Genomic DNA, 25174 nt, shown 5'->3' with positions numbered 1-25174 from the left:
TCCATTCCCCTACCTCCAAGGATGAAGGTTGGCATATTCAAAACATGTGAAACAAAATGTTAGGTAGTCCATACCTCTCAAACTCTTAGCACAAAAAATCTGGACAAATCCTGACATAATGGGCATATTTTAAAAAATTGTTAGGAGACTTAGCAGAGATGAAGCAGTATGCTAGACATCTTTCTGAAAAATGTTTTTTTGTTCAAAAGTGCTTGCTTCCCCGTAGGGTAAGTCACAAAGTCTGTAAGACAACAGCTGTGTTTTCTCATAAGAATTACACACAATAAGGTCAACAGTATAAATCATTTTTTAACTGCTAACATCTGCTCAAAAGAACATCTTTTTTTCCAGGAATTATGTACCATGTAAATTCTGTGTACCCATAACAGAGAAACTACTACTTTGTCAATGCCTTACAAATTAATTGTATTTTTTAGTTGAATCCAGGCATAAATAATGGCAGACATTTAGATCTTGAGTACTAGGGCATAGAAACCATTCAGATCTTGAGTACTAGGGCATAGAAACCAAGACTGTCTGGGTAAACTGGTTGTTTCAAGACTTCTGGTTGGATAGCCACACTATATAACACAGAACATTTTACAAAAAAGGCTGCAATATTATATTTGGTCACCCGCAGGAGTTCAAATATGTACATTTTAAACATCCTGATCGAATGTTTAAGTCAATCAACTTTCTTAGGATATTCTAAACCTCTGGAACTCTCTAAAATAACCTAGTTCTACTGACTCAATCTGCTAATCAAACGAAAAATGTGTTTGCCGCTTTAGCTCAAATATCCTCCATACAACAGTTGTCAATCTGTGTTTTACCTGTAGTATTCTATTATTAACTAGAACATTTATATGTTCCAAACATCATACTTACATTCCATGATGAAGTTACCTTAGCAAATAAAACATCATACTTTGGGTAATTCTTCTGTAGATGAGGTAGCAGTACCTGTAGTCTGCGTTTTTTAATCTGTTAGTGTCTCTTTATGGGCAACCTGGGAGCACAGTTCTGATTAAATAATTTGCTAAGAGTCACACAGTAAGAAAATGGAAACTGGAGGAATCACACCCAGGACTATAGGATGAATCTCACTGGCTGTTCTTACTGTGAATTCACTGTACTAAACTACCAGACATATTTTTAGAGACAAGACAACCTCTTTACAGTCTCTGCCAAAATCAGAAATTCAGAAATATATTACGATTCCACCTGAGTACCACCCCATATGGAACAATGTACAGGAGCAAAAGTTTTAACTCTTAGAGCATTAAATAAGCATGTGTGCAGTAGGATTTCCAGCTGCTCCTTACTCCAATACAGAGTTAAGTTACTTAGTCACTGTTCTGGACGGACACCAAATGGAAGTCAGCAGTACTTTTTTTTTTTTTTTAAACTGTTGGCAGTTTTAGCCAGGATGACCATCTGTAGACGATCGGTCTCTCTCTCTCCTTCCCCGGTCCTCCCTTTGACTGACCAGACCCCCCCCCCATCAATCCCCAACTAGGCCTGCCAACCTATGTCTGACAGAGTATTAATCCATCACTGGGGAAAGAGGAGACTGAGATTTACATAAATCTATAGCATTTTTGTTGAATATATTTTAATTTCAAAATTAAAGGAAATATCTCAGTGAGATTTCTTAGAAATAGGCTTCATAAAATGGTAAGAATACCAATGGGACATCTTAAGGTATTTAGGCTCACATCAAAGTGAGCTTTTGTGGAAAAGTGAACAAATGGTAAAGCCATTCAAGAAAATCTACAATCAACAGTCAGACACAGAAGAGTAACCATGAAAGAGATAACTTATGCCAACAGAACGGACTAGAAAAACAGACTTTCTAAAATGGAGGGGAAACGCTTCAGGCTGTCAGAAGATATCCTTAGCTATTCCTCTCTGTGAGAAAATAAAATATATACTGGTCATGGTCTGATAAGAGCCAAAATTTGTCACATTCATACAGAGAAGTACATTCTTCCTTGCCTGAAAAGAAAAAAAAAGACAGAGAAGAAATAAAGCACTTTACTGGCTATGAAATTACTAATATAGTCCTCTACAGATCATGTTCATACTTGGAGTTGTCAGAACTGTAATGAAGGCATCAAAATCTGGAATATTTCCACAGGACCAGGGATTACAGGATAAAAGAGGAGACTGAGCTTGTGAGGAGATTTGTTACTGAGAAAACAGGCATGAAAAGCAACAGTCCTTATGTTACAGTGCCTGGGCAGGACCAGATCAAATCAACTTTTAGACATATTTGCCCTATATGAAGTTTTCTGTGAAATGTGATTCTACAAAATTAATTTTCAATAATAAGTGTTTTTCAATTATTTATTTTAGTGATCTGTGATTCAACAAAATGAAATTCAGTGAAAAGAAGTACAATCCATCAACAGAATTTCCTGACTCACACCTGTTTGAATACCAATGACTACCACTGTTACACCAGCAAGACTGGAGGAATCACAACCATTAGCATGGATTTGCTATAAGTATTACAGCTGCAAATCAAGAACAACTAACATCAATTACAGCACTGTTTTGGCACAAACCCCAAGGATGATACCAAATGATGTACCACAATTAGCAATGCACACTGAACTACACCCAAATTCTGTGTTACCACAATCACACTCCACTCTCCCCAGCCACTAAGCATGATGCTCTTTTTACTTCCAAGAGCAATGTAATGCTCAAAACACAAAATGATAGCCACACAAGAATAAGTTTCAGTGCAGTTGTGGTAGGGACACTTTTCCCTACCATTAAGCATGGTGTTAGAATGGTGTCTGACTTTTGCAACTAGTACTGCCCTACTCACAAGTAAGACAGATGGTACCAGATCCCCAGCTAGTATCAACGTATAACAATGTGTATTTAAGAATTACATTCTACCTTTCCACTGTAATGAAAGTTGTAGCTAGGGGAGGAGCAAAGGCAGCATCTGCTCCTAATGGAAGATGTTAGTGCACAACTGGCACTATAGCAAGGTGTTGATTAGTTGCTGCAAGTCAATGATGCCGAGTGTGAGAGTGTATGTGTGATAATCTTTAAGCAGCTATGGTTAACATTATGGGTGCTTAAATTATTTAACTCATTTCCACTGCTGGAGCTCTGAAAGTTTATATCCTAACTTCCAAAGAATGCATCTTGAGCCTCTTTTCGAAATCAAGTTATATCCTTGCAATTCAAACAAATGTTCACATCTCTAAAACCATAACTGGCAAACTGATCAGCACAAACTTTCTTTACAACGGTCACATTTATAGATTCTAGGTCTTAAGTTGGACAGTAAAAGTCACAATAAACATAGCAAATATTAATGTCTGTAATGTTTTGTAAGCAGCTTACAATATCTCTGTAACATCTTAAGCAGCACACATACTGTTAGTAGCATTATGTTCATTCAGCTGTAATATTTCATATGAGGCTAAGCAATTCTGTCCGTGTCATTTAAATTTAGAGAAATAAGCATCTATGTAGTACAATTTGGAATTATTAATGTAAACATGAAAAGTCAATATTAGATGCTTACAGGCATCAGCAAGATAATCCTAGAGAAACACCAGGGGTATCACTGATCTTTAATATTTTAAAATACTGCCTACGTGTTAGCAAATGTAACTAGGAGCTAGCATAGATCTTTGCTACAGTTTATCTAGAGAAAAAAAACAAGAAAGAGCTACACAGCATCTCTTTGGCTAGAGATAAAGACATTTAAACATTTTTGGGGAGGGTTTTGGCTTTGCTGGAATTTTTTTTTTTTGTTCTTCAGTTTTGGCTGAGGTGGCTGCTGAGGTACATAGGGATTGCCAAGAATGTTAAATGACCCACTGCTTCAGCTACAGCCCATGGTTAACCTACCAGGCCAAAGAAAACAAAGGAGGTGATCAGCTGAGCTCATAAAATATAATGACAGCAGTGACCAAGGCCATCACTGTTAGGATAGAGCCCTGACTACAGAACAGCAACCCAAGATCAATTAGAAAATCTGGTGCTTGTTGCAGGAGGTGGCTGGGTAGGATAGCAGTGAGCGGAAGCTGAAGGCTCACCCATGCCAGGGAGAAGGAGATGGCTCTGGCTTGCTAACTGTGTGACACTTACCGGAAGTAAGAGATATTCCACCTGTGGAGCTTGGGCCTAAACAGCATAAACTGCCAATGTGCACAGGCATGCTCTTCCCAGCAGCTGCATGGAAAGAAGCTTGAGGGCTGAAAAGGAGGTTGGGGCACCCACTACTCCACTAAGAAAAGGTAGGCTGCTCCATAGAACCAGCAAGCTATCTCACTTTACACCACCTATCAACTCTGGGGAAGAGATTTTCTGATAGGGCTTTCCTGGCAGGATCAATGGGACTTACAGCTCTTGCCTAGTCTGAGAACTGTGTGCTCCTGCCCACTTTGGAATAAATGGACCAGCTGAGTGAAGTTTGACGAGCCACTGGTAGAGCTCCAGTGGGGGAACAGACATAATGTCAATTCAGTAAGTTCACAGCAAGTTGAGTACTTGGGAATACAAACAAAATACAGCTTTTATTGTATAACAGCCATCATACAGCAGTAATAAAATGTGATACGCTTCAAAGCAAGAGAAAAAGATTTTATCCAACCACGATTTTAAAGTATGTGACCCTGAGGAAACTGCTCAAACGCTACTGTGTAAAACAACGTTCAGAAAAGGACCTCCAGACTCAGTGGGATGTCTAATTATAAGTAAAAAAAAAAAGTAGAGATAAACAAAGAAAAGTACAATAGCAAATGTTTAAAAAGAGATCTTGACATCACAGCCAGAAAAGCTGTGGCATTTGAAGCCACATTCTAAATTGCTTTTGCCTTTTACAAAAATTGTAATGAAATTCACATCAGGAGTTGTACAAGATAATGTGGGTCTATATTATATTCTCGAAAGCCGACAATGTTGAATCTGATATTGTCGGCACGAGAATAGCAAAAGTGCAGAACATCAAATGGGTAAATGGAAATCTCCGTAAGGGGAGATTTCCGTTTACTTCAATGTAGTACAGTCTTGGAGTTACGGGGGGTGCAGGTGAGCTTGCCCCCCTGCTTACACCCTTTAGATTTTCTTTTTTATTTATTTATTTATTTTTATGAACATTCGAAATTTTAATAGATCGATCAATAAAGGTCGACCTTTAGTGATTCGAACTATTAAACTTTCGATGTTCTAATATAGACCCGATAATATGATGGCCCACAATTTGGCTTCCCCTTTATATAAATAGTATTATGCTAACCTACGTTTTTGTACTCAGTGTTGTAAAAGTAAAATTGCAGCCATAACTAGGGCAGGGAGAAGGGGGCTGCTACCCAGGCACAAGCTGTTAGAGGTGCAATCGGCAGGTGTCAATGAGACACAACTGCTGTGCCAGTGCCTGCATTCAAGACGCTGCAGGTTATGATACTGTGGCTTCTTTAATAAATGCAGATACTGCATTCCTAGAAAATGTAGGAGCTCAGCATGTAAGTGTAACTGTAGCAAGGAGCTTGTTACAGTTCTGACATCCTTTCTGTTTTGGTACTCAGCTTTAGGTTTGGGGGCTAGTCTGGGACCCTGCCCAGAGTACCAAATGGCCCTAGCTACAGCTCTGAGTAAAGTTCTATTATGTATGGCATGAAAATCAATCAGTATCAGTACACAGGTAAACGTTATGGTACCTCATCTTACAAAGTTAACACAGCTAGAGCTTATTTCTCAGTGCACTCTGTGGTAAGAAAACAAGACACAAAACAAAACAAACAGCACTAGTTTATGACTGACTAACATGCATTACATCACTGGTACAATGGTCCTCAGGGCATCTTCAGCAGTCATTATGGGCTACCTGTCAAAGGCTGCTAAGTTTTTTAATATTCAGTTTTCCATTATCCATAATTCCCTCAAGTATGTACATTTTCAGTTTCAGTTCTGCTGTACTTTTACCTCTGGATCCAACTTTATACTTGAAGTTCCTGTTACTCTACTTTAGTTCTGAGGTTAATTGAAAATCACTACAAACCTATTAGCACAGACTTGCACATCAAAATATGGAAAATATGTCAAAAACTCTATCCACCTACTTTAGACCTACAAGGTTTATGGGGAAAATTATGCCTTTGTGAATACTTTTGATGAAAATATTTGGTACTAACCACCAGCAGGAGGAACCACCTGGTCAAGCAACTTCATGCTTGTTCTCTTCCAGATTTTTTTAACAACAGCTCGGAGTTCTTCATTAGCTTGTTCAAGGTTACCTGTTAAAGTCAGATTACAACAAATGACATTAAAGACTACAATGTAAACCAGTCAACAAGAGATGAAACTGCAACAACTTTTAGCAAGAAATAAATTATATTTAAACTATCTATTGTTATTATTTATTTAATTAATTAAATAAACATTTTTTTCTTTAATAGTTGTAGAAATGTATGTCATTCTTTTGGTTAGAATAAAATAGTGAACAGTGAATGAACAAAGAAAGGTACATTAAGCTACCAAAATACTTTGCAGTACATTCAGTTTAAACAGGAGGACTCCAACTGGTCGGTGGGAGAGATTTACACAAAGAAAAACAACACCCAGAGTTTGCAATTAGCCATGGGTGATAAATCACCATACAGCACAAACTGCAATCTGGGCAGCAGTGATCAACTCAGGCACAACAGGCACTTCAGGATCAAGGCTATGGCCTACTGTTCTGACACAGGAAATACATTCTGATATGTGGGCACACAACCTCTCCAGATAAAGTGCAGTTGTGTAAAATCTTACCATAGCAGTAGATGTCCTTCTCTTCACTGTTGCAACATTCTTTACACAAGGGATCTCATGCCAAGATTAGCCCAACATCCGGTCAGTATATCAAGGCCTTTAGAGTTTACAGGTGTCGTATGTCACATGTATGCTTCTCACATAAGGGGTAGGGCATAAAAGTGATGTACCGATGCAAACACTCAGAAATGAATTGCCCCAGTAGGAAAAGAATATCCTCAAGGACAAAGGAGAGATGTACATGCAGAAAGAAAAAGGAAAGACGAAGCAAGGGCCCCTTGGCCAGGCGGGCAACAAAAGCACAGGGACAAGAGCTAGGAAAGAGGGAGGAGAAGGGAAGGAGGTACCAAATACTGCAACAGTGAAGAGAAGGACATCTAGTGTTATGTTAAGATTTTACACAACTGTACTACGTCCGTCCATATCCCTGCTGCAGTATTCTTTACAAAAAGGAGAGCGCAAGAGCTATGAAAGATGGGAGGAGGAAGGCACAGAACAGCCCTGAACAACCCGTGCAAAATAGTCCTGGAAAAACCTGCCCTGGCCCTGTAAACAACATCCAATTTATAATGTTTAGTGAAAATATGAACAGGGGACCAATTAGCAGCCTCAAGGATGGAATGGGTATTCAAACCCTTAAATAAAAGCACCAAAAATTGGTCGAAAGTTTGTTTGTTTGTTTGTTAAATTTAACTGTTGAGGCTGCCCACTAAAGTGTGCTAGCCTGTGTAACTGATTTATTACTGTTTCCTGCATTTCTGTGTGCTTTCTATCTCAAATAAAAAAAAAAAAAAATATCCTTGTTTTCCCGCCTCTCCTCGACTAGTTTAGATCAGTATACAGGCTTTGCTGTATTCTGGGCTGTGGTGTAGTTCCTGTGTTGTCCATTGCCTTACTTGGATAGAAGGAAGTTTCTTTGCTCACCAGTGGGAGTGGGGAGCCTTGAGCAGCCTATCTGTCCCTGAAGGAGTGACCTCAGCACAAGAGCTTGTAGTAATTGGTTGTTTTGGACCATTTCTAGCTCTTTTGAAGTTCCCTGTTTAAAATCCGCCTCTGAGCGTTTTTTTTCTGGCTATACTACTCAGAAACAGCTCCTCGTGGTCCTAGCAGCAGAGAACTGAGAAAAGTGACTACTTTCCTGATTTAAGTATTTTTTGATGTTTTTTACCTAAAATACCTTCTCTTGCTTACTTTGAACAAGCTTAAACTGTTTTTTTTAGCTGTTTGTTGCATTATATATTATCTGCACTTAAAGTGAAAATTGGTCGAAAGTTTGTTTGTTTGTTAAATTTAACTGTCGAGGCTGCCCACTAAAGTGTGCTAGCCTATGTAACTGATTTATTACTGTTTCCTGCATTTCTGTGTGCTTTCTATCTCAAAAACAAAAAAAACAAAAAAAATATCCTTGTTTTCCCGCCTCTCCTCGACTAGTTTAGACCAGTATACAGGCTTTGCTGTATTCTGGGCTGTGGTGTAGTTCCTGTGTTGTCCACTGCCTTACTTGGATAGAAGGAAATTTTTTTGCTCACCAGTGGGAGTGGGGAGCCTTGAGCAGCCTATCTGTCCCTGAAGGAGTGACCTCAACACAAGAGCTTGTAGTAATTGCTTGTTTTAGACCATTTCTAGTTCTTTTGAAGTTCCCTATTTAAAATCCGCCTCTGAGCATTTTTTTCTGGCTATACTACTCAGAAATAGCTCCTCGTGGTCCTGCAGAGTGGTCCTAGCAGCAGAGAACTGAGAAAAGCAACTACTTCCCTGATTTAAGTATTTTTTGCTGTTTTTTACCTAAAATACCTTCTCTAGCTTACTTTGAACAAGCTTAAACTGTTTTTTTTTGCTGTTTGTTGCATTATATATTATCTGCACTTAAAGTTACATTTGGTCGAAAATTGGACGAAAGTTTGTTTGTTTGTTAAATTTAACTGTTGAGGCTGCCCACTAAAGTGTGCTAGCCTGTGTAACTTATTTATTACTGTTTCCTGCATTTGTGTGTGCTTTCTATCTCAAAAACAAAACAAAAAAAAAAATATCCTTGTTTTCCCGCCTCTCCTCGACTAGTTTAGACCAGTATACAGGCTTTACTGTATTCTGGGCTGTGGTGTAGTTCCTGTGTTGTCCATTGCCTTACTTGGATAGAAGGAGGTTTCTTTGCTCACCAGTGGGAGTGGGGAGCCTTGAGCAGCCTATCTGCCCCTGAAGGAGTGACCTCAGCACAAGAGCTTGTAGTAATTGGTTGTTTTGGACCATTTCTAGCTCTTTTGAAGTTCTCTGTTTAATTCCGCCTCTGAGCGTTTTTTTCTGGCTATACTATTCGGAAACAGCTCCTCGTGGTCCTGCAGAGTGGTCCTAGCAGCAGAGAACTGAGAAAAGCGACTACTTTCCTGATTTAAGTATTTGTTGCTGTTTTTTACCTAAAATACCTTCTCTTGCTTACTTTGAACAAGCTTAAACTGTTTTTTTATCTGTTTGTTGCATTATATATTATCTGCACTTAAAGTTACATTTGGTCGAAAATTGGTCAAAAGTTTGTTTGTTTGTTTGTTTGTTAAATTTAACTGTTGAGGCTGCCCACTAAAGTGTGCTAGCCTGTGTAACTGATTTATTACTGTTTCCTGCATTTCTGTGTGCTTTCTATCTCAAAAAAAAAAAAAAAAATCCTTGTTTTCCCGCCTCTCCTCGACTAGTTTAGACCAGTATACAGGCTTTGCTGTATTCTGGGCTGTGGTGTAGTTCCTGTGTTGTCCATTGCCTTACTTGGATAGAAGGAAGTTTCTTTGCTCACCAGTGGGAGTGGGGAGCCTTGAGCAGCCTATCTGTCCCTGAAGGAGTGACCTCAGCACAAGAGCTTGTAGTAATTGGTTGTTTTGGACCATTTCTAGCTCTTTTGAAGTTCCCTGTTTAAAATCCGTATTTGCGCGGCTTTGCGCGATTGTGCGCATAGCCAGTTGAACTTTTTCTGGCTCCGCCAAGTCTGCTCTTCAAATTTTCCCTTAAGAAAACTCCACTCTTATAATAATTAGTCTACTCGCTTTATTATAAGTCTAGCACTTGTTCTCAAAACCTCTCTTCTAAGTAAGCACTCTCAAACTAAAGTAAGCACTACATCCACCTACCACCCCTGTGAGTACCCACTTCCCTTAAAGGCACAGCACTCCCTTATAATATTCTAGCATGTCGAGTGGTAGATTACTAGCATCCTCTCCGGTTCAGCTGGTTAATCTGGGAATCTTGAGACAATGCTACAAATGTCTCATGTACACAGACAACCCTCTCCTCCTCCCAACAAACACAAATACATGTGAGAGATGCAACTATATAGCCAAACTGGAGGCTGAACTCTCTCAGCTCAGGACTGGCAAGACCAGACAGGAGGAGAAGGTAACCACACACACAGCAAACCCAGTCCCACATAGACCTACCACAACTGCAAACCAAACACATAATAACACAAAGACATACTCGGAGGCTCTAACAAAAAAACTTACCAAAACAACAGAGGCTCCCAAAGCAGACACCCAAAAATCAACCACCTCAGAACATAACACATGCAACACATACTTCAATAAATCAGTGTGTCAAACAATCACAGCCCTTAAGGCCTAACACCATGCCTGATACACTAGTAATAGGTGACTCTATAGTCAGACACACTGACGTTCCGCTTACCAGGCTGAACAAGGAGAGGGTAATGGTGAGCTGCCTATTGGGAGCTAGGATCCGCCACATAACACACGCACTCAGGTCACTCCAAAGCAAGTACAAATATGACTCTTGTCACTGTCCATGCCGGCGTGAATGACCTGAGACGTACCTCCCTGGACTACATAAAGAGAGACATAGAGGAGCTCTCTGATTATGTAGCCCAGGCTGGTATGACCATGACCCTGAGCAGCATCTTGCCCTCATCAAGAATGATGCCACAATACAAAGACAAGATGATCAGCTTTAATAATTGGCTCAATTACTGGTGTCATTCTAGGAGGATCCAATGTCTGTCTGCTTGGGATGACATGCTGGACAAGCCACGCTGCTTCGCAAAAGATGGCTTGCACCTGTCACCACTGGGCTTCCGGATATTGGCTAAGGCTCTTGCCACCCCATAGTGCCTTTTTTAGGCAAGGCTCAAAAGACAAACCCACCTCCTTAGAAAACAAAAATGGAAAAAAATTAAGGGTAATGCTGCTCAATGCCAGAAGTCTAAATCTCAAGATGCAGGCTCTCGAAGCACTCCTCCGTATGGAGAACATCGATGTCTGTGCAGTAACTGAAACCTGGTTCAAGGCTCCCGAGAGCACTCCAGCACTACCAGGTTATACCTCGTATCATGCTTTTCGGCCCCAAAACTCGGACCAAACCAAAAAGGGAGGGGGAGTGTCCATATTCATCAAGGACACCCACACCTCCAGGTTAATGGCAACACACGAAGCATCAGAGACCATCCAGGTGCAACTAACCGTAGGCAAAACTGCTATACAACTGGTAGCATGTTACAGACCACCCTCCCAATCTCAGGAACCCCATTCAGCCTTCCTAAAGACATTGGAGGATATGAATGTCTCACCAAACACCATCATATTGGGAGACTTCAACTACCCTAACATAGACTGGGTGCATTATTCCAGCCCTAACACCCTAGCCCAAAGGTTCCTGGAATTCATAAATTCAAATGCAATGGAACAGCTAGTCACCTCTCCCACAAGGGGAGATAATATACTAGACCTGATCATCACAAACATGGGGACAAAGTGCTCCACACCGGAAGTATACCCCTCACTAGTGAGATCTGACCACAAACTAATCACCCTGGATATACATATCTCACCTCCACCCCCAACAGAAAAGACTACAGTGAAAAACTTCTCAAAAGCCAACTTTACACTTCTTAAGACTGAGATGATATCCTTTAAGCCCACTGGTCCAGTGGAAACCTCATCCCACAATGCTGAATCCTTCACAAATGCTTTCTACAGACATCTCCAAGAATGCATGGATCATGCAATCCCAAATAAAACCAAGACCCTCTCCACCAAGGGCAGGTGTCCTGTCTGGTGGACCCCAGCCATAAACAAATTGTATAACAAAAGAAGGAAGCTACTGCACGACAGAGCAAAATCCCATAAAGAGAAGGCATCTCTGATCAGCACTAGTAGAAAGCTACGTTCTCTCATAAAAACATCCAAGGCCAACTTTGAGAGAAAAATCGCTATGGACACTAAAGATAACCACAAGGCCTTCTTCTGCTATTTTAGAAACCTGGGCGGAAACCCTCAGATATGCTCAGAGTTAGTTCACAATGACAAAAAATACACTGAACCCACAGATATTGCCAACATTCTGGCAGACAGGTTCAGTGCAAATTTCTACCTTCCCTCACCCCCAAAAGAAGAAATACTTATCCCAGCTGAATGTAACCTCCCTGTCATCTCAGATGTCCAGGTGAGAACCGCCCTCAGCAAAGCTAAAAACACAGCATCAATGGGACCTGACGGTATCCCAGGTTGCGTGCTACGTGAACTCCAAGAGGAGCTAAACCCGCACATAAAAATGCTATTTAACCTTAGCCTTACTACAGGATATGTACCTGAACACTGGCGTACAGCAACAGTGGTCCCACTCCACAAAGGAGGCACCTCTACAGACCGTGGTAACTACCGCCCCATAAGCTTAACCAGCCTGGTCTGCAAAGCTATGGAAAGAATCATTATGGAACTCATAAACAGAGACATTGGGGACCTACAGACACTTGATCCCACCCAGTTCGGCTTTGTAAAGGGCAGATCCTGCCTTTTGAATCTGGTTGACTTTTTTGAAACAGTCAATACAGCCATTGACGAGGGCAAAGCAGTACATACAGCCTACCTGGACTTGGCTAAAGCCTTCGACACAATACCCCACTCAGGCATCATAGACAAGCTCAACAGCTTAAATGTAAATCCATATGTCACAAGATGGGTTGCAAACTGGCTAAAGGATAGAACCCATAAAGTCAAAATTGCTGGAGCCATGTCAGACTCAAAGCCAGTCACAAGTGGTGTCCCACAGGGCTCTGTCCTGGGACCCCTCTTGTTCAGCATTTATTTCTCAGATGTGAAAGCAAACATGGGAGGGTTGTGGCTGACAAAGTTTGCAGATGACTGCAAACTAGGCGCCATAGTCGATACACCAGCTGACACATACATCCTACAGAAAGGCCTCACTGAAACGGACAACTGGTGCCGGAGTCATGGCCTTAAATTAAATGCCAAAAAATGTATAGTCATCCCCTTTGGGAAAAACAAAGTACCCACAAATTATCACATAGACAGTAACCCACTGAGTACGGAAAAAGTAATCAGAGACCTGGGGACCCAAGTCGATAGTGACCTCTCATTTGACACCCACGTTGCCAAAGTGGTTAGAAAGACTTTCTACCTTGCCCACCTTATCATGAAGGGATTCACATCCAGATCAAAGGAGGTCATTGTACCCCTATACTCCTCCCTTATCAGGCCCATGATTGAGTACAATGCCCCATTTAGTATGTACCTCACCCGGCACTTGCAGCAGCTGGAGAGACCCTAAAAGTACCTCACCAAGAGGATCAAGGGTCTCCAACATATGTTATATGCTGCCAGACTAAAGAAACTCCAGCTCTATTCAGTAGAATACTGCCTACTCAGAGGTGATCTGTGCCTGACGTACAAGGCCATGACCAATCAGGAACTGATGGACATGCTCCACCTCAAAAAATCCAAATCCATCAGAACCATGAGAGCTAAAGATTTAAACCTCAGCACAAATATGAATAGGACATGCTGGAGGGACAGATTCATAACTCAGAGGCTTCCCATACTCTGGAACAGAATCCCAGTTCATGTTAGGCAGAGCCCCTCACTGACTCTCTTCAAGAGAAATCTTGACGAGTGGATGGGAGATCGTAGGTTTACCCCGGGGGTCATCTCTGTGTCACTACTAGACAGAGGCACAGTAAACTAATTCTATTATGTAAGGGGGACTTCACTGTGTCACTACTAGACAAAGGCACAGTATTCTAAATCTATTCTGTACACTTTTGTACCATTACATCACTATGGCTAGGCTTATAAATGCCCCAGGGCAGATAGCCTAGTACTAAACTATGAAACTATGAAAAGAGGCAACCACACTGGTAGAATGTACCTTTACAGAGAAAGAAAGACACTTGTCATGAAAGAAACAATAAAAGCAAATGACCTTAGAAATCGAGGATGAGATAATTTGCTTGGAAATAGTCAAATCTAAAGTCCTGGGATGAAAAGAAACAAAGGTGCTCAGACTTACGAATAGCCTTTGTTTACACCTAATACTTGATCTGTCTATGCAGAGCCAAGGTGTGAAAAACCTTCTTAATAGCAGACTGTGGAGAAGGAAGAAAGGTGAATAGCCTGATTCAGGGACAACTTGTTACCTACCTTGGGCAAGAAAGAAGGATTAGGCCGAAGAGACACCCTGTCTCTGTGAAAAATAAAAAGAGGAGGAACAGCCATGAGAGCCTGAAGTTCATACATTCTCTTGGCTGAAGTGAGAGAACAGAAGAACAGTCTTCCAAGTACAATGTTGTAAGGAATCTGAACTAGCAGGTTCAATAGGAGCCTGAGTCAATTTTTCAATTTTAAAATTGAGGTTCCAATAAGCAGAATGGGCTTTGTGGGAGGCCTGATATAAAGGATGCTTTTAAGAAATGACTTGACCTCAAAACAAGAGGCCAAAGGAGGATATAAGGATTGCCAAGCAAAGACTGCTGTAAGGTACGCTTTAAGTGAAGAATATGCCGACCCAGCATGAAGCAGATCACACAAATAAGAGAGGACCAGAGGAACCCACACCAATAGGGGATCCAGATGGCAAGACATGCACCAGACAGAAAATCTTTTGCATTTGGACATGTATGACTTTCTGGTAGTAGGTTTCCTGGCCTCCAGCAAAACCCAGAGCATGTCCTCAGAAAAGAGGTGCCAAAAAGGAATCAAAACCCTATCATCCACAGTGTCATTAGAACAGCTGACAGATGAAGATGGCTAAGAGATCCCTTGTCTTGCGTGAGAAGATCCACCAGGTCAGGTAATGTGGTGATGACCTTTGACCAAGTGATAAAGAAGGGGGAACCAATGCTGCCTGGGCCAAAAGGGAGTTACCAGCAGGATTTTGGGAGAGTACCACCTGTTTTTTTGCAGAACTCGAGGCAACAGAGGAAGGGGGGAAGGCATATAAGAAACTTTCCCATCCAAGGAAGTACTCTGGAACAGAAAAGAGGAATTTATCTATTCAGAGGGGAGGCAAAATAAATCTACCTGAGGAATACCCCACTGATGGACTATATCCAGAAACACATCTCTGTGAAGCATCCATTCATAAGCCTGTGTGCTGGACCTTCTCAGTGAGTCTGTCACTAGATTGTGCTCTGAAGGAAGACAGACTGCCTGAAAAGTTACTTGATAGCTACATCCCATGCCAGAAGAGCTATTCTGCAAAAAAGATAAGACCTCATGCCCCCTGTCTGTTGAAGTACCACATCACACTGGTATTGTCCATGAAGACTTTGAGGGGGCTGGGGTAGAAAAGGGGATGAAAAGCTTGCAGAGCTCTCATATCTTTTATGTTGATATGATCTGACCTCTGATGAGGTGGCCAGAAACCCAGGACCTTTAGAGAGCCACAAGAGGCCACCTCATCCCAAGTCTGAGGCATCTGTGTAAAGCTCTACAAATGGAATTAGAGCCTGGTAGGCAAGCCCTGGACTGACAGAGAGAGAGCTGTTGAATCCACCATAGAAATTTGTGTTTGAGACAAGGAATAAGAGTAACAAGGGAATCCAGAGGGTGGCAATGTTGAAGGCACACTGATTTGAAGTACTACTGTAGATTTCTCATATGGAGCCTGGTGAGAGGGAGCATGTGATTAGTAGAAGCCATAACCCCCAGAACCTGGAGAAGCTCCCTTGCCGTAAGAAAGTACAGAGGAAGGAGAGCCTGAAAGAAGGTTGTCAGAAACAAAACCTCTGCAGCAGGAAGGGAAGCCAACATGGATAGAGTCTGAAGCCAGTACCCCAGGAAAATGTGATCCTGGGAGGGCATCAGAACAGATTTTTTTGAGGTTTATGGTGAACCTCAAACTTTGGAAAAAAACAAGTGATAAAGTGGATATCTCCGATCAGACTGCTAGGAGAGGGAGCCTGAATGAGTAGGTCATCCAGATATGGGAATATCTGTACCCCTTGAAGTCTACAAAAGACAATGACAGGAACAAGGCATTTGGTGAATAAACTCGTGGGCAGTAGAAAGGCCAAACAGCAAATAAAAGAACTGAAAATGAGAGGAATAAATAGAGAAACAAAACAAATTTCCTGAACAGAGTGTGAATAGGGATGTGAAGGTAGGCATTCTTGAGATCCAGGGAAACCAAGAAGGCCTGAGGCAGAAGATGACGAAACAAGGTCTGAAGAGACAGCATTCAGAAAGAAGGGACCTTGAGAAAGGTGTTCAGCAGAGAAAGATCCAGAATGGGTTTCCAGGTACCCTCCTTTCAAGGAACCAAAATATTCTAGAGTAAACCCCATTCCCAGTTGTGAGGATGGAACAGCCTGAATGGTGCTCAAACATCTGGAAAATGAGAAGCTATTCCCAAGGAGGCTGTGGAATGCCTGAGAAAGGTGGAAGACTTTTCCAAACCATGACATACCCCTGACAAGTGACAGACAGCACCCAGGAGTCCAAGGTGATATGATACCTGTTTGGAAAGAAACAGAGAAAGGTGTGGAGACAGAGGGACTTGGCCAAGGGGAAGCGGAGGCCAAATGTCAAATGTTGACAGGCTTGTCCTGAAATGAAGGCTTCTGAAATGTAGTAGTTTGAATGGAATTAGCTGGAGGAATACTCTTAGATCCCTTTTTACCCTTGGGAGGTGGGTGAGTCTTTCTGGAGAAAGGTGGATTAGATGCATAATTCTTCTGGAATTTAGGGATAGGAAAGACAAAAATATGTTTGAATTCATACAAGGCCTTACTCTTATCCTGAAGGGACTTAAACAGGTCAGCAGCAGCTGTCACAAAAAGACTTTTATTATCCGGGGGGGGGGGGGGGGGCTTGGCTTTAATATGATCAGGTAAAGACTGTAATCATAGCTAAAAATAATGCCTCATCACAGAACCAAAGCAGCATCTCTGGAAAAGGCATCAGCAGCATCATAGCTGCACTTAATGGAGTGACAGTCAACCCGAGAACTGACTCCAAAGAGGGAAACAGCTGAAACATTCCCATCAGAATCAGGAAGATCAGAGACCAACTAAGCTACCTGAGAAAGAAGGGCCAAAACATACCTGGGTATGTGGGTTTGGTAATTAATAGCCTAAAAGACAAGGTGGCAGCTGTATATACTTTTTTACCCAACCTCTCCATATCTCGACTATCCTTATCTGAAGGAAGGGGCTTAGCAAATGGCAAGACCATAGAAGGTTTGTCAGAGGAAACTGAAACCAGTGAGGGATCAGCAAAAGGGCATCTATACAAACATTTGTAATCCTCAGGCACCTTGTGGAAATTAGGAGTTATGTATGTACTTACCGTAACTTGGCATCTGTGTTGTCCATTTTCATTCTTCCTTACAAATGGGTTACAGATCTGATCCTTGGATCTGACACAGTCACAAGACTTATGATCCAAATCTCAAGCTCTCCTTCTACTCATAACATCCTATTTCATCTCCATCTCCTCAGATCGAATTTGCTGCCTTACTGCCCACTGAGTTATAGAGGCAGGACAGACATAAGAAAAAGGTGAGGCTCAAACCTGGAACGTCAGTGTTCTAAAATCATCCAAAGTTCCTTCTAGGAGTGACAAGGCCGGGAGATGGCCAGGAGGGAAGGTGAGGAAGAATGAAAATGGACAACACAGATGCCAAGTTATGGTAAGTACATAACTCCTAAACCTGATGCTGTCCTTTTCCTTCTTACTCACTGATGGGTCAGAGTCCTCAGCTATGTAACTCTTGGGAGGCGCTCAAAGAAGGAGATGCCAGAACACTGTTGAACCAAAGGAAGCTCTCCTTCTGGAGACAATGTCCAATTTGTAATGTGTAACAAAGGTATGAGTCTTCAACCAAGTAGCTGCAGCACAGATATCATCAATTGAAGCTCTAGAGGAAAAGGCAGATCAAGTAGCCATACATCTGGTAGAGTGAGTTCTAGGAGGATGAGTCAATTCCAAACCTTTTTGAGAATAAATCACCAAAATACAGTCGGTAATCCATTTAGCCATACTAATTTTAGAGACTGCTTGAAGTGGTTGGGGAAAAGGACACAAACAGCTGGTCAGACTTCCTGTACTGTTTTGTTCTTTGAAGACAGAAACATAGTTGTCTATGAACATCAAGAAGGTGCAGCATATATTTGTCCTTATTACTAAAATTCAGACAGAAAACTGGCAATTGTACAGACTGATTAATGTTAGTCTAAATGGCCACTTTAGGCATAAAAGAAGGGCTGGTTTGTAGAGACACCCTATGTTTATGGAAAGTAATGCATGGAAGCTTAGCTGATAAGCCCTGGAGTTCAGAAATTCTTTTTGCTGAAGTTACAGCCACCAAAAGAAATGTTTTCCAGGAAAGAAACGTCATATCCTATTTGGCTGCCAGTTCAAAGGTCAACCCCTAGAGGACCACCATGAAATCCCAATGAGGAGAGGGATCCTTCATTAGACATCTAAGAAAAAAAATTCTCTTCATGAAAGCTTTACATAATCTAAAATGTGACAGAGAAATGGATTCATTCCCAGCGTGAAAGCTGGATATGGCTGCTAACTAAAGTTTAATAGTAGAAAAATTAGCTCTTCAATTAAAACGAGTAGAGAAAAATTAAGGATGTCTGAAACAGAAGCAAAGAAAGGGTCAGTATTCTACTTGGAAGCCCAAATAGAAAATCTTTTCCATTTGATCTATAGACTTTCTTGTTGGAGGCTTTTTGGGAGGCCAAGATAATGTCATGAACTGGGGAGGCGAGCCTGGACCATGTTACTACCACTGGAAGTGGGAAAACTATGAGGTCAGTTTGAGAGCATGGAGATTGAGATGTTGAATTTCTGATGGGTGAGAAAAGAGATCCAGACTGGGCTCCAGTTTCCATGGGGATATTTCAAGTGAGAGCAGAGTAAGGGGAACCACACCTATCGAGGCCAGGAGGGGGCAATGAGGATGACTGAGTTCTTCAGCCTGCTTGCTTTCTTTAAAAACTTCGGGATCAGTGGAAGACGGAAGGTAAGCATAGAGGAGACCTGGGGGCCAATCATGAATCAGAGCATCCCTCAGTGACTCCCCCAGAGGTGGGATCAGAGCAAATAACTTTCTTTACTTGTTGTTGAGGGGAGAGGCAAAGAGATCACAGCAAGGCTGGCCCCACAAGCTGAAAATCATATTCACTACTGATCGACTGACGGACCACTCATTAAGAATCAGAATAGACCTGCAAAGTCTGTCTTACAGCACGTTGATTTTCCCTGGTATGTGCACTGCAATTAGACATCGGTCTGAAGAGATCACCCACTCCCAGACCCTCATGGCCTCTCTGCACTGTAGGAAGTAGTGGGTTCCTCCTTGTCTGTTGATGTACCAGACTACTGACATGTTGTTGTCTGTGTGTACTGCAATAGTCTCTATGTGGAGAACATCCTGAAAGGCTTGCAATGTTAGAAGGACTACTCTCATCTCTAGGATACTGATATACAACTTGGTCTCCAAGGAGGACCATGTGCCTTGGACCATCTTTCCCTTGAAATGCCCCACCCCCACCCCAGTTGGGAAGTGTCCATGGTCAGTGTGTCTATTGGGGGAGAAAGAGAGAACGGCCTGCCCAAAAACAGGTTGTGTGACTGTATCCACCATCGAATATGATGTTTGAAAATTGGGGTGAGTTTGATGGGAACAGACAGATGAAGGTAAAGAACACACCACTGTATCACCAAGGTCCACTGGAGGATCGGCATGAAGAATCTTGCTAGAAGAACTAGAATTACGGCAGTTGACATTGACCCAAAAACCTGCGACACTAATTTGGCCAGAGGGGATGAATGAGATAATAAACCCCACACCTGATTTCTCAAGGATGTGATGCAATGATAGGGCAATGAGGCCACTTGAGTTGTAGTATCCAGTCAAGTTCCTAAAAATTCTAGATTCTGTACAGGAGTCAGCTTCAATTTGGTAAGATTTATCATAATGCCTCAGGAGTTGGAGATCTGAAGCAAGTAATCCCTGGCTTGTAGAAGCTGATACCGAGTTGGGGCAGTGAGGAGCCAATCATCGAGATAGGGAAACACCTGGAATCCTTTGAGTCTCAAGTGAGCTGCCATGACAGCCATGCATTCGGTAAACATCCTGGGGACTCTGGTGAGTCCAAGGGACAGTGCTTTGAACTGGTAATGATTGGCCTCCAGCCAAAAGCCAAAATATCTCCTGGACTGGCGGTCTATTTTGATGTGACAGTACACATCCTGGAGATCTCCAGAGCCCATCCAATCATCCTGGCACAGAAGAGGTAGAATGGTCTGAACCATAACCATTCAAAACCTTGACTTCTTTACATACTGATTTAGATTGCTTAGATCCAAAATTAGTCTCAGGTGCCCTGTTTTCCTTGACACCAAAAAGAAGCTGGAGTAAGTTCTGAATCCTATTTGTTTGATTGGGACCTCCTGGATGAAAGTAGCTTTTGAACTTCTTGAGCTGTGCACTCCATCTGACTGGGTGGAATGTTGGGGAGTTTCCTCCTTGTGACAGGAGGTGGAAGGGAAAAGGAATGCAGTAACCTCTGGATATTATGCTTATGACCCATGTACTGTTTGTAATATTTGTCTAGGCATCCAGGTGTAGGGAAACATGACCCCCAACTGCTTCCCAAGATGGACAGTTGGGCACTGCTTCAGGAGCAATGATAGGGCCTATCAGAGAAGGAATCTCTGAAGCCCTGGTTCTGAGGACCCCCTCTGCCTCTGGGACAATGTCTTCAATTGAAACCTCCTCCTCCGCCTCTGGAAGAAGTGTCCCCATGCAGGTTTTAAAAAGGTCCATGAGATTTCCGAAACCACATTTTTTCCCACCTTGCTGGTTTCTACAGAAAGTATGTTGTGGGGTAGAAAACTTGATTCCAGTGGAAGACAGGGTCTTTCCTTCCTGCTTGCTGTGGGTAAGTGGATCTTTCAATCATGGCCCAAACAAGTAGGAGCCATCAAAGGAGGCATTAAGAAAAGACAATTTAAAGGGTTCTGCAAAGTTGCATAGCCTCATCCAGGCATGTCTCCTAAAGGCTATGCCTGAACTGGCTACTTGTGAAGCATCCTTCAGTGTAATAAAAATCAGCCTCATCGATGAATTGGTAATAGACGAAAGAGTGGCCAGCTGATGAGAAACTTTCTTGAGATCCTCTGCAGATGTGGACTCTGTGAGAGAGTAGGAAAGCTCCTTTATCAAATTTCTCTGTAAATGAGTAAAATGGGCCAGTTAATTAACAACCTCAGTGCAATTGTGGCTGAGGTGTAGATGTGCTTTCCAAATCTGTGCATCGCTCTAGATTCCTTCTTCAGTGAATAGACACAGGAGCTCTGCTCAGCCTGCTCATTTTTTAGTGGCTGCCACTACAACTACAGCATCTATAAGGACACTCTTACTCCAATGGGTTCTGTCTGTTGGAGGGATAGTAATTTATTCGGTATTTGGGGATGGGCTTGACAGTGTCCGGTTCCTTCCGAGCACGGCAAGAAATAGGTTAAGTTCATCCGCCAGGGAAGGTCACCCAAGACGTAGATGAGCCTGCCCCAAGAGCCTCCAGAAACACCAACTCCTCAGAAGAAGGAGGTTGGGAAGATCAGTCACCCTTCTATTTAAGGATTTCCAGGATGTCTCCAAAGGAGACGTCATCAGGTGGTGCTTGAGGGGATCCTTCTCCCTCATTGAAATAAGTGTCTTCAGTAACAGACTCCACTGGGGAGTCTATGTGCTTCCTTTGGCACATCTTCTTCTGTGGTACCTCCTTAGTGGAGTGTTTAGGGGAGGTGTTGGAAGAATGGAGAAAACCCTCTGGGGAATGAGCATGCAGGCTTCCTAGGGTAGGCTGACCTAGAGGAGCAGGAATAATGGGCACAGCACTTGGACCCGATGGGGGCGAGGGGTAGGATCCAAGATGTGAGAGGATGGATCTCTATGCACAGAAAAGGCCCTTTCCTACCACATGGAAGACTGATGGACCCAGGAAACCTCTTCCATACTCGGAGCAAAGGCAGACGAGAAGGAGAGGTCAGGACCAACCCCGGATCCACGCCTTCCAGAGAGAATCGGACCTGAGCTGTCAAGATCCAAGGCACCAAGAGGAAGGAACAGATCCAAAAGCATCAGAGCCAAGCCTAGCCCCCTGAACATGGCACCGACTTCCCAGATCCGAGTCGTGCTATGATCCAAAGGTATTGGAACAGGGCTGATCAGGGAAACTTCCGAAGTTGAAGAAGGGGGCTTCCTTGGATCTGATGCCGAGTCTCTCAGGTATCTTGGATCCTGGGACTCCCAGACCACTGGTCAGATCAGACAAGGAGACCGTATAGGCTTGCCAAGTGCACTCACAGATTCAAGATGGGACAGAGGTAGCAAGACCTCCAGCTGGATCTGAGCCCTGAGAAATTTCCACATCATCCTTTCCATATCGGTCTCTGTCAAGATCCTAGGGGATCTGGATGATGCTGAGGAAGCAGACCTAGAATGTTTGGTTGGTATTTGGAACTGTATGGATGGCAGAGCTGGGGAAACTGGTTTTGGCACAAACTGTGAAGATCGGCTTCTAACTGTCAGATCCAAGGGTCTGGGATCCGACACTGATGCAGATGGCAATGGAGAATTAGCTATGGTGATTACCCCTGTCAGATCCAGAGGGACCTCTGGATCTGAACGAGGAGTGACATTCTTCAGATCCGAAGGGGTTGGATCCATAGTTTTCATAATCTTCTCGGCAGACTCCAACGAAGCCCTCTGAGGACACAGAGAGGGCTAATTTTTTGATTCTCTGCAGCCTTTAGAGGGGGTTTGAGCCCCAGATGAGGAAGGAGAAGAAGCTGGGAGCAGGTCTTTAAGGATCAACTTATTGCACCCATCTGAGAGGGCTCTGGGATTGAAAAAGGAACAAATTTTGCACTGGGACTTTAATTATTCTGTCCTCAGGCAGCAGACACACTTCTTGTGGGCATCCGAATTGGGGGATCTTGTGCCCCCAAGAAGTGCATCTCTTAAAGCCAGTGTTTTTTTTCCCAGACATAATGCAACCACAAAGCTAAAAAAAAAAAACTAACACAGCAAGGGCTACCGTTCTAAGAAACAACAAGGTCACACACTACAAAAACTACCAAAATCTTTTAACTCTAACACACTAAAGTTTTTTTTAAACTATAACAATAAAGGAGTTATAAGAAGTGCCAAAGGCACTTGAGGAAGAAGTACCAGTAGGGAAGAAAGGCAGAGAATGCTAATGCCAGGAATAACTAAAAAACAAAGCAGGGGAGTAAACAGCAGTAATACTGTAACAATGTTGAAAAGTTTTACCACAAATAAACAAGAAAATTCTACTCTTGCAACTCGAGATTGAGAAACTGTGTCCTGTTGCAATGGCAGCAAACAAGATCTGACGAGCTGGAGATGGAACAGAGCAGTATGGGTAGAGGAAGGGGCTCCAGATTCGGATCCTAAGTCTTGTGAATGCAGGCATGTCGGATCGAAGGATCAGATCCATAACCCATCAGTGAGGAAGAATGAAAAGGATGACATCAAATTTGTCAGATTTCTTAGGAGCCAGGGGTTGAGAATTAGGCGCCATGGAGGCAGTAGCAAAAATGTTTAAAAGGATTGTCAAAACAGGAGGAAGAACAGATGACTTGGGAGACTCCATCTCTGAAAGCTCATAATATCTTTTTTGAATGTCAGAGACCTGGGAGCAATCCCACTTGAAGTACATCATCACACGAGCAATAATATCCCCAAAAGATAATTCTTCCAAGGGGGAGTCTGGGCTCAGAGAATCCACTTCCTCAGAACTGTAGTCTAGAGGTAAAGGAATGTGACAGGAGTAAGCTAGGGATTCTCGCACAGAATCCAAGTCCTCATCTGAGGAATCCAGTTCCCTAGGCTTCTTAACAGTTGGTAGAAGACCAGTGAGGAACAGGGACAGACACCAACTAAAGAGGCTTCAAGGCCATTAAAACATGAAAGAGACCCTGAGTCAAATCTTGCCATTCACTTTGGGGATCTTTAACAACAGGGGTCATGTAGTTGGGCTTACTGTTTTTCTAGAGCAGGATATCCACCTGAAAGACTGTCGGTGGTTCAGACCCTTGGCAAGATTCAATAATCATAGCTGGAATCTCTTCCCTTACCAAAATGTGAGGAATCCCTCTCAACCCCTCTGACATAATCAGCTGAGGCTCCCTCCAACATCAGGAATGGGCATCAGGAAATCCTCCAAGAATGTGCAAGAATTCAGATCCATGCCGACCTCCGATGAGGTCAAGGCAAAGGAATCCCAAGGCAAGCACTAGATGGTCTTCAGGGCTTTCACCAGCTTCTAGAGAGATGACTGGGGGAGGCCGGAAAACAACCAGATCAGGCCTAGCCTCTTTGGCCTTCTTCTTGCCAGATGGCTGACCCTCAGGACAGGAGGATTCTGCCATGGCACCCTGGGCCAATAGCGTAAGTCACTGGTTCTCAAGGTATATGGACAAGGAAGATAAGTGACTATGATGAAGCTTTGGGACAAACATGAGACAGATGGGAGCACTGCATATGGTTGGGGGAAGTGCTTAAGCAAAAAAGACAATGGTTGTGACAGTCTCCTGGGGAATCTACCTCCCACCCTAACATTTTCTCTTCTTGGATGACATGAACACAAATACAATGCAATAAAGAAAAAAGGTAGAGAAAAAAAAATAAAGGGGCACTTATCTGAAAACAGTTTGGTAACCAGCACAGCAGAAAGGTATTCAGACTGATGTTTGACAATGGCATTCAGACTGGTGGCAAAGACGTTCTGAGTGTTTGCATCTGTACATCACCTTTATGCCCTACACCTTATGTAGGGAGAATATGTGTCATGTACCCCTATAAAATCTAAAGGCTTTGGTATACTGGCTGGACATTGGGCTATCCTTGGCAGGAGATCCTTTATGTGGAAGGATATCAATAATTATAAAAAAGGAGACTGAATGAATCTAAAGGAATGAGAACAACATGCATGTTAACAATGTTGGTGTCTAGATCCTCCAGATCCTTAAAGTCTACACAAACTGGTGTGCTTCTGGGGCAGTAGCCCAAGCAGCACAACAGAAAAACGAAGTACATTTCTGTCCATCAAATG

General features: G+C 42.6%; 1 protein-coding gene across 1 annotated transcript in view; it reads right to left on the bottom strand.

The window, feature by feature from the left end:
* Positions 1-25174, bottom strand: part of CACNA1D (calcium voltage-gated channel subunit alpha1 D) — a 5051180-nt gene that overhangs the window by 867441 nt on the left and 4158565 nt on the right. The window contains exon 38 of the mRNA XM_044077483.1: positions 6168-6269. Coding sequence (XP_043933418.1) covers positions 6168-6269 — 102 coding nt within the window. The remainder of the gene's footprint in view (positions 1-6167; positions 6270-25174) is intronic.

Source organism: Protopterus annectens, chromosome 7.part0 (genome assembly GCF_019279795.1).
Source record: "Protopterus annectens isolate FY-2018-M chromosome 7.part0, PAN1.0, whole genome shotgun sequence".
In the NCBI taxonomy this organism is placed as follows: Eukaryota; Metazoa; Chordata; order Ceratodontiformes; family Protopteridae; genus Protopterus; species Protopterus annectens.
Note: the sequence above shows the minus strand (reverse complement) of the source record. Positions and strands in the feature narration are given on the sequence as shown.